This window comes from Stegastes partitus, unplaced genomic scaffold, assembly GCF_000690725.1.
Source record: "Stegastes partitus isolate 25-593 unplaced genomic scaffold, Stegastes_partitus-1.0.2 Scaffold826, whole genome shotgun sequence".
Taxonomy (NCBI): Eukaryota; Metazoa; Chordata; class Actinopteri; family Pomacentridae; genus Stegastes; species Stegastes partitus.
The window spans coordinates 287,679-297,196 of record NW_007578557.1 but is presented as its reverse complement, the minus strand read 5'-3'; the positions used below and the strand labels follow the sequence as shown (position 1 = coordinate 297,196).

The following is a 9,518-nucleotide window of genomic DNA, read 5'->3' as shown; positions in this document are numbered from 1 at the left end:
TCTAATAATATTAGTCGTACCTCTTTGATGACTTTTTGTTGCTGGATCGAGGAGAGTCTTTATGTGAAGAGCGTGAGGATGTATCTTTAGAGTATGATCGGTCGGAGCGTTCTGATCTTTCTGAGCGCTCTGAACGGGGTGAGGATGATCGGCCTCTTCTGCTGCTGCTCCGTGTGGGACTGGGTGACCCGCTGTGACGCCGCTTCCTATCAACCGTAGGGGACAAATATCTGTCAGATAGGAAATTAAATGAATCCAATGTATTATGAAGTACACCGAGAAACTAGAGCTACTTATTGATTAACTTGACACCACACTGCAATCTAACGGTTTTCTCACCTCTCCTTCCTGGTTGGCGTGTCCTCCTTCTCTTTCTCCTTCTTCAACTCTTTCAACCGTGCCTCAGCTTTCTCCTTCTCTTTCTTCTCCCTCTCCTTCTCCCGTTCAAGTTTCTCCTTCTCTTTTTCCTAGACAAGAGGAAAGAAATAAATTACCTCCCAATCAAGTCCTGCATTTGATATCATCTGTGGTTAAGTGTTCAGAGCCTAATTCAATACCTTTTGTAGTAGTTTATCCCTGTAGTGCTCCACCTGCTCCTGAATACTCTGGCCAGGCTTCTTAGGTCTTTTCCCGGACTCGAGCTCGTCCTGGAACTTCATGACTTTGACCTGTGCGGAAAATACAAGCAACAAATTCAGAAAAATGTTGAAAACAATCAACACATTATGACATGCTGCCACATGCAGTATGAGAATTGTGGAGAGAATGATAAGCACCTCTATCTCTCTGAGCTTGGTGCGCTTCTCCTCATTCATTTCAGACATCTTTGCCTTAATATCAGAGTCATCTCTGATGGGGTTGGAGTAACTCTGATTATCTTCTGATCGAGGGCTCCTGTCATCATCATCACTGTCTTCCTCATCCCTTCAGAGGAGGATACAGTTAATAAAAAAAAAAAAAAAAGCAGTGTCCTGGGGTATTTGAAGAGAAAAATGCTCAAAAGATACTGTACACAAAAACAAATATAACTCACTTTTTGGCTTCTTCTGGTTGTTCAAACATCTCCCATTTCGAAGTTGTCACAGCTGAGGAGCAAACAAAAGGCAATTAAGAATCAACAGCCAGATATGTACAATAGCAACAACCATGCTATCCACACAAGTACAACTTAACTATAAAAATATGCTCAATTTCCATATATTACAACTGAATAAATTTAAACCCTTGATCCTTAAAGTCTCACCTTGAGCCTCTAACTCTGCCTCGTCCACTGCTTCCCATTTCGAGGGTGCTACCTTGAAGGCTGTCTCCTTGGATGCATCGACTGTAATCACCAGGAAAATAATACATGAGCTGCATACAGTGGAACATGTGGACTGAGATCATCATTAACAGCCATGTTAAAGATTTGGTGTCAGTTTCTGCACCACTCACAAGGTATTCCATCTATGTCCTCTTCCATGGGCTTGATAGGGACGCCATCTAGGTCATCCAGAGGGGCTCCGTCGATTGGTGCCCCGTCAATGGGCCCTGCGTCGATGGGCACCCCATCCACATCCTCCAGCGGAGTGCCATCTACGTACTCTCCAATTGGAGCCCCATCAATGTCCTCTGCTACCTCAGCCTGAGACAACGATAGTAAAAAGAGATTCAAGTAAGGACTGAAGTAGGTGTTGAAAGCCAAGTTCACATCTGACAATTTTCAGGGTGTTGCAAGGGTTCAGTATTTCTACCTCATTTACCTCCACAACGAGGGTTGGAGGCTCCTTCTCTGCAGATAGATTAACCAGACCCAGGAAGATGTTCTGCAGCTTGATGAGGAAGGGGTCGGGGTACACAGCCCAGTCCTCCCACGCCCGGAAACACGACATGACCCGTTGCTAAAAACAAGAAATAACTAAGTGAACTGGGTCATTGACAATGTACATTATCCAGCTGGTGAAGTCCACTGAGCAAAAATAGGTACCTTGAAGTTCTCACTCTGAAGGTGGCCTTGTATCGTTTTGTATGTTGCGTTGAGGTCTGAGAAAATCTGACAGAGCTTTGTCTCAAAACTATTAAGAACAGAAAGACAGCAGGTATTTAAAGAAAGAAGTAGTGACGTGGTTACCTTAGATAGACAGTGACACAAACAACTTACTATTTTCTGTAGTAGGATGCATTGGCTACTTTGGCAGAAGAGTTGTACAGCACATCAGACACTAGATATAACCTTGCAATCTGAAACAGCAAAGAGTAAACACGTTAATGCTTCTATCAGGTAAGTAGCTTTTGGAATTTCTTGGTCCTTCTGATAGCAGAGGGTCAGCGCTACGCCTTGCCTTCTTGGGTAGAGGGGTCTTTAGGATGGAGAGAGACTCTGTGATACACTCAACAATCTCTTCAGCAGCTTCAGCGTGGCTGAGACAAAACAGCATAGCTTCTGCAATGTCTCCCCTCCTGGGAGTCAAACCACGGAGCATCTCCTCTAGTTTGTCCCGCTCCCTGTAGAAATGAAGGATAGTTAATATGAGTGACAATTACAGCTGCATTAACAGTAGAGAACTTGACCCAACAGCTTAACAAGCAATGATTATGCAACTTGAGACCTCACTGCTATCCAAATGTACAACAATAAAGGTGATGATCTTACTCTTCTTTCAAGCAGCCTTTCTTGCTGGCCTCCTCTTCTTCCTCTTCTTCCTCCCCATCATCATAAGGACCATGGAGGTACGGATTAAGGGGGGGCGGACGCCACAGAGAGCCATTTTTAAACATCCTAAAGTCTTCTGTTCGCCATTTGGCCGGTGCTTCACCCTGAGAAAGTGATAAATTGCAGTAAATATCAAAAAACAATCTGCGGGACTGTGATCCTACAACATCATGGTTTCCTTCTGTGTCAGCTTTGATGCGGTCAAAACTTTATGTTAAACAATTTAATGGTGAACACACACCTGTAGTATGGAGTAGAGCTTCCATCGGTAGTAGACATGTGCTGGGCTCTGGTTCTCAAATAAAAACCTGGATGAAAACAGAACATTCCCAGCTGTTATAACTCTGCATAAACAACACGTTAACTGCAAAAAGGATAACTGCTACTTCATTTCTGATGTTCAGCTAAACTCACCTGTACATGGGATTGTTGATTTCTCTGTTCATGATCATGGCTTCAAACATTGGGCCTTCACGCACCACAAACTCGATCATTCGGTGGATGAGAGAGAGCAAATTCCTACAAGAAAAACACAGTTAAAGCAAACGGATTCAGACTGGACGGACTCTTGAGCACTTCTAAAAGCCTGCCCATTAAAGATTAATTTATGCTTGGTGATTTGACACTCACAACAGTTGCCCTGCAAACAACATGAGGCATGTTTCAGTAGGAAATGCTGCAGGGTATAGCTGCAGCTGTCCTGTGCATTAGGATAGAATTGAATAGTGCACTGCTACAACATGCCTGGCAGAAGATGTTGCCCAAATTACTTCATAAACGACGATATCTGGTTATGTTAAAGGTGATATTTAATATCACCTAGGATTAAAAAAAGGCTGAGGTGAGATATAGCCTAATAAACAACTGTCCAAGAGTGTCACAGGACCAGGAATAAATTAACCCTATGACTATGCCTCTGGGCCTATGTATAACATCAATAAATAAATGCCAAAAATCAAAACCTAAAATATAATCTTGTGACAGCAAAACATTCACACTGAGCAAAAAAAAAAAAAAAAAAACACCTAACAAATCAATTGTTTAATTGTGTGTAGAAAAAAGTCCCATCACGTTCATGCCTGTGTTCATTGAGGCTACAGTGCAAAAGGTTTTTAATTACGCTGCACTGCTTGCACCCTTTCTATGAAATCTTCCTACATACGAATTTCATAAAATGGGGAACAAGTGAAGCTGTATAAGTTGGGAAAGTAGGAGCAAGACATTGATAAGACACTGTATGAACGGTAACATTTGTCAGTACAATGCCTTTCAATTCCCACTCATCTCCTGACTGACGTGAAGTGAGAAAGCAGTGCAGGATTCTTGGCCTGAAATAGATTATATAGGTTATCTACTGGTGGAGTTGGTACTGACTGAATACAGTGCAAATGGGATCACTAAAGTTCTGCTGTGACAATTTTAGGGCGGAAGTAAATGGTGCAGGCTGCATACAATTCACCTAAAGTGGCCAACAAGACAAAGGATGTCTTTCATTTGACAACACAGATCACATTTACTTGTATTGGAGCCGATCGTACCAATGACGGGGTAAAATTCAGTATACTTTCCCAATCCATCCCATGATGCTTTTCAGGTCCCTCGCTGCTGCAGACAGTTCAACTTGTGCTGCTCACCAAGGCCAATGTCAAAGGTCATATATAGACTAATGCTGGCAGGTTTGGATTTGTTGGCAGGGGCCAGATTTACTGAGCTCCCGATCGAGTGACAGAGGCCAAGGGGGTAGACGGTCTGAGTGAGCAATGGTCAGAGAGCAGGTTCTCACAACTACAGACCTACAATCAGCAGACCATGTATGTAGCAGAGTACCACGTCACTAAAGTTGAGCATCACAATAAAAGGTCTATGTATGGAGTGGAACTGTGAAAGTAATGATCTCTGGCGACTCTAAATAGCATATTTATTAAGCTCTATAATGATGTTTAGCTACAGATTTGAAGTAAATATGAATGATGGTGGGATGTGAGAGGTACAAAACAAACTTGTCAGTCAGTAGTAGTCTATGTACTAGTATGAGGACATTGTACGATTGCCTCAACCATTGCTCATCCACACTGACCAGCCCCCTGTAGCATGCAGTGATCAACTGATCAATCTTTTAGCTTCATTATGGGATGTTTTTTTTTTTCTAAGTTTGTACACCAATTTAAAAAAAGAAAAACATGTACCTTTCTGTTGGGATAACCACTTTGACTATGGCTTGCGACAGAGTCTGTATATGAAGTCACATCAGATAATAAACATAGAATGTGAGTATTGTTAAAAAGGCAACAGGTGAAAAATATAAAAAATGCATTTAAAAGTGCAAAAAACAACAACTTTCCTTTACTGCTCTCTGTTTTACTAAAGGCCAAACATCCCTGACACTTAACCACATTAGCCATAAACACCTTTCTGTAACACTGAGCATTTTCCACACGCTAACACTTCATTATACCCACACTTTCATATACAGTACAACTACTTTACTCAGTCAACAAGACAAAAGCTATTACTTACAGAAACTAAGGGTAAAATTTGTGCTGACTGCTCCTTACAAAGGCTAACATCTTACCACCACAATTTACAAAACACTGCCATTACGCATGAGAAAATCCTAGGCTGACATATTGAGTTACCTTCTCAAACTCCTCCTTGTTTTTGGGTGGAGGGAGCAGGGGGGCATTGGGGTTCTTTAGCCTCTCCCGGGGCTGTGCATTGAAGGGTAGGCCAGAGGGAGGCGGTGGGAGTGTATGCTCCATCATGGAAGGAGGGATGTAGATTGGATGAGGTGGAATGGGCACACCTTTGCCCCATCCTAATTTCATCTCAAAGTTCATGATCATCTTTCCTATAGAGGGAATAAATACATAAGTATGCATATAGACATACAAGGGCTGGAAAGAAGTAAGCCAATTATTAATATAAAGAAATACAGCTTAGTACCATTTAAGTTCTTGAGTGCTCGCTCAGCATCCCTCCTGTTCATGAAAGCCACAAAGCCACAGTTTCTCTCCCGAGCCCTTTCCTCATCTGTCCTCGGCCACATGATTTTCACACTGGCCAGTGGGCCATAGCGACCAAACTCTTGACACAGCATCTCCTCATTCATCTAAAATAAATGGAGAAAATTAATACTTCATATATTGACTTTAGGTTAACTTTTGCACCAGCATACCCACTTAAAATTAAATATTTAAAGCACCTTTTCTTAGATCTTAGAATAACTATATAGGTAAACCAAGTGGCTCAAATCAGGCCCTCCTTTTTCACAACAAAGCTTGGCCTATTAGTACTTTAGTCATACACATTTGGGTACAAAATCACCTGGGGATTGATGTTTCCAAGGTACAAGTTCGTAGTGGATGGATCGCCGACGTCGTGGGAACCTGGTGCACAGTCATCCAAAACTGCAGACACAGAGAAGAGAAAACAATTTCCTGCTGCTGTCTGACTGGACAACATATGTTCTTGGCAAGATGAGGATATTCACAGCCACTGTATTAAGTCAAAATTACCACTGGACGGACGGTTTCTTCTTGAAGAACCATCCGCTAAAAGAAGCAGAAAAGCAGTATAAATTTTGTTTCAGGGCAAAAGTGGACAAAGGGGAAGGGGGTGGAGTAAGGTGTGCAGGACAGCGCCATTTCAGGCCAAGTTAGGACATGTACTACAGTAAAAGCTCTTACATGAGCGTCTTCCGTCCATGCCGGAGAGAGGTTCAAAACGACTAACACGTCCTTTCATCTTGTGTCTTTCATCCCTTTCTTCCTGTATTCTGCAGGAAACAGAAAACATTACACTTCAGCAGAATCTATGTTAAAGTTATTACAACTTTCATACTTTCAGAACTATACCACAACACCTGTAAAACTCTAGTTTTCACCACTACAATCAATTAAACTGTTAATAAAATTCTGTAGTGAAACTTACTGCTTAAGTTCTTCTTTGAAGAGCTCCAAGTTACTCTTCTTCTTCTCCTTTTCAGTATTTTTCTTCAAAGTCTGAAGCAGGAGAGTAAATATCAGCAAAGCAAAAAGAAAGCACTTTAAACTAAAGCAGTAATAAAAGGGAATACTTGCTGACTGTGATAGTACTTACATGTCGTTTGTCTAATGCTAAAAACTGAGGTGGGGTTTCCAAAGGCAATATACTTTTTGTTTGGGTGTCAAAACGTGATTTAGGCTTGTACAGTTTCCCTCTCTTCTCATCAGCAGCTGCTTCCTCTGCAAGGATAGAGAATATGTGTGTTTTCAGTTTCACTCCATTTACTTTATCATTTCACCGTTTCAATTCAGACGCTGCTGTAAACTGTTCTTGTCATGTCATGCTATCCATTTGAGAAACACACAATGCAATTGCTGTACCTTTTGTTGCGTTTGCAATACCTCCGCGGACAAAGGCCTTGACTTTTCCCTCCCCTCCTCCTTCAAAAGCAGCAAGAAATTCCTCATAAATCTCTGCTGCTGCCCGCTCATCTTCCTGGATACAGAAACCATAACCAAAGTCAATACAAACATATAACAAAGAAGCATCTCACAATTACCTATAAATAACAAGATTTTGAATATCCTCGCAAAGGAAGTGAATGCTTACTTTTTTCTTTATTTCATCTTGTTCCTTCTTGCTTAGGGTCCTCTTTGCCACTGCCATTTTGCCGATACTGAAAGACTTTAGTTTGCTCTCAAGCAGCGCCTGTAGATGTAAACAATGCCTGGTTGGCTTTCAACAGGTATTTTATAACCACACACAAAAAATCCCTTCATTTGTTGCTTTAACAAATCTAGGCCACCACGAACATTACAGATGCGTGCAAGTAACATCGATTACTGTTAATGATACGATGTCTAATGAGTGACAGTTGTTACGTTGACAGACAAGTTACGCGGGGTCCATTACCGCAACTCCACGCAACATTTGTAGGTTGTGATTACTAGTAGCATGCGATCGCTGCCCAGACCTTGAATGGTTATTTTCTATGCTGCATTTACTGCATAGTTTATTTACTAAGCTGCAGCTGGACAACATAAAGTAGACACAACTGACCAAAATTAGCCAGAGGCCTAACAAATTATTGGTGCAGCGCCACCGACTGCATGTATTACGCTAAGCGGCGAATGACAAGGAGCTAACACTGAGATACCGTTAGGCCCGAGTTCCAAAATATTACATTTACTATTGAAAATCTCAAATATATAACAACCAAACTTCGCTGCGAAGACGAACTATCTCCGTATCAGATGGCAAGTCAAAAATATTAGTTTCTTAATCAACTGTTTAGACTAGTCCTGCAGCGGTAGCTGATTCTTTAGCGTTGCTTAGCTAAATTAGCCAGTGTGGCAGGCGAACCACCGTTAGCTTTAGCGCGGTAGTAGTTAGCTAACATTGCTGCGCACACTCGTAACTCTGCTCTCTTGCAGGTCACAATTATGTTAATTAGCAAAGTTATCAGGCATGATACTATCAACACAATTTTCTTTTCTACAGGTACAACCTAGGTAGTGCAAGTACAAAGTGTAAATTTCACCTTAGCGCTAGCTTTTTGAGAGCCACCAGGCGCTCGGTCCGCCATCTTTTGTGGTACTAAAATAAAATCGATCGTCGATCAGATGATAGTGGTAAATATAAAACTTCAGGAGTCGCAGTCGATCACCGAGTCAATGATGCCTTTTCTCTCTCTCTCTCTTTTCAGACTTTAGTGGACACGTGACACGACATGTACACGACAATAAAACTATAGTTAAAAAAACAACTAAAGCAGCGTTTAAAAGTGCAATAGTTGGCGTTTTACAAAAAAGTATTGTTTTTTTCAACTCCACTTGTTTTATTATTATACCACAGAAGACAAAAAACTCATTAACCAAATAGCTGCATTGGCATCATAGCTGACTATAATTGATATCTAGTTTCTTCATTGATTTAGCTCAGAAAAAAGAAATTAGATATGATGAAACTGCTACTACCAGATTTAGGACAGCAGATGGCGCTCCTATTATATTTCAAGTCAATTTCTCTAACCTGTGCATATTATTCTGACAAGCGACTATGATGATTTCAAATACCGAATTTTTAACTGTTACAGCTGCAACACTTTGCATTTCTATTGGAGACACTAAGCTGCGTCATCTAGTTGGGGATAGGCCATCTATAAAGTCTCCACCATATGTATATGGTCCAGATTGATTGGAATGTCAAAGCACTCATATTAGGCCCACTTTTGAGTCAAGTTTATTCATGCCACATCCTCCAAGGCTTTTTGAGGCCAGGTGCCGCATGAAGCTACTGTGAGACCCCACACCCTCCCTGCGCGTCTTTAATCCTTTTTTTTTTTTTTTTTTTGGAAAAACATCACCCTGTGCTCCGTCCCTCCTACCACGCCGAACAAACGCTATATTCATCTGCTGGAGCTTGCAGTTGCTGAAACTCCCTGCAGGAACTCCTGGGTACTTTTCCCCACCGTTTGAGCTGCTGAGCACAATGCCATTCATGCCACGGAGCGAAAACCGGCGAAGCGCCTGCTCCGTTTACCCAACAATGTGGAGAACATGCAGTATTTTTTGCGCATGGACTCTACTGTTCTTGACAGAAGTCTGTGCGCAGTCTCAGCGGAGGTACACCTTTTTTTTTTATTTACTCACTTCTCAAATTCATTTGAAAGATTTATGAGAAAGCAAGGTGTCAAGGATCCCATGCAGGTCTGTGGAGAAGGAGCTGGAGTTTATAGAGGAATATTCTGCAGTCTGGGCTACATCAGGACATATGGCGCATTGGCGAGGAATGAAATCTGCTTAATCAAGAACAGATCACTTGTCATTTACGTGTTTTTTTT

General features: G+C 41.6%; 2 protein-coding genes across 7 annotated transcripts in view; one reads left to right on the top strand and one right to left on the bottom strand.

Annotated features, from left to right (window-relative positions):
• Positions 1-8,291, bottom strand: part of u2surp (U2 snRNP-associated SURP domain containing) — an 11,402-nt gene extending 3,111 nt beyond the window's left edge. Inside the window, exons 1-25 of one of the 6 annotated variants that reach the window (XM_008292724.1) lie at positions 8,217-8,291; positions 7,286-7,384; positions 7,057-7,171; positions 6,791-6,915; positions 6,623-6,693; positions 6,379-6,467; positions 6,208-6,243; positions 6,017-6,099; positions 5,636-5,801; positions 5,329-5,540; positions 4,879-4,922; positions 3,107-3,211; positions 2,934-3,000; positions 2,633-2,796; positions 2,322-2,484; positions 2,141-2,220; positions 1,967-2,054; positions 1,734-1,880; positions 1,435-1,624; positions 1,244-1,324; positions 1,034-1,085; positions 777-924; positions 558-668; positions 340-467; positions 21-230 (exon numbers count right to left, since the gene is read on the bottom strand). In XM_008292724.1, the coding sequence (XP_008290946.1) occupies positions 21-230; positions 340-467; positions 558-668; positions 777-924; positions 1,034-1,085; positions 1,244-1,324; positions 1,435-1,624; positions 1,734-1,880; positions 1,967-2,054; positions 2,141-2,220; positions 2,322-2,484; positions 2,633-2,796; positions 2,934-3,000; positions 3,107-3,211; positions 4,879-4,922; positions 5,329-5,540; positions 5,636-5,801; positions 6,017-6,099; positions 6,208-6,243; positions 6,379-6,467; positions 6,623-6,693; positions 6,791-6,915; positions 7,057-7,171; positions 7,286-7,384; positions 8,217-8,261 (2,819 nt within the window). In that variant the 5' untranslated portion in view covers positions 8,262-8,291. The remainder of the gene's footprint in view (positions 1-20; positions 231-339; positions 468-557; positions 669-776; positions 925-1,033; positions 1,086-1,243; positions 1,325-1,434; positions 1,625-1,733; positions 1,881-1,966; positions 2,055-2,140; positions 2,221-2,321; positions 2,485-2,632; positions 2,797-2,933; positions 3,001-3,106; positions 3,212-4,878; positions 4,923-5,328; positions 5,541-5,635; positions 5,802-6,016; positions 6,100-6,207; positions 6,244-6,378; positions 6,468-6,622; positions 6,694-6,790; positions 6,916-7,056; positions 7,172-7,285; positions 7,385-8,216) is intronic. The other 5 variants (XM_008292726.1, XM_008292725.1, XM_008292727.1 and 2 more) reach the window with 5 other exon arrangements.
• Positions 8,292-9,129: 838 nt separating this feature from the next.
• pcolce2b (procollagen C-endopeptidase enhancer 2b) overlaps positions 9,130-9,518 on the top strand; it is an 8,143-nt gene continuing 7,754 nt past the window's right edge. Inside the window, exon 1 of the mRNA XM_008292723.1 lies at positions 9,130-9,300. Coding sequence (XP_008290945.1) covers positions 9,167-9,300 — 134 coding nt within the window. The 5' untranslated portion in view covers positions 9,130-9,166. The remainder of the gene's footprint in view (positions 9,301-9,518) is intronic.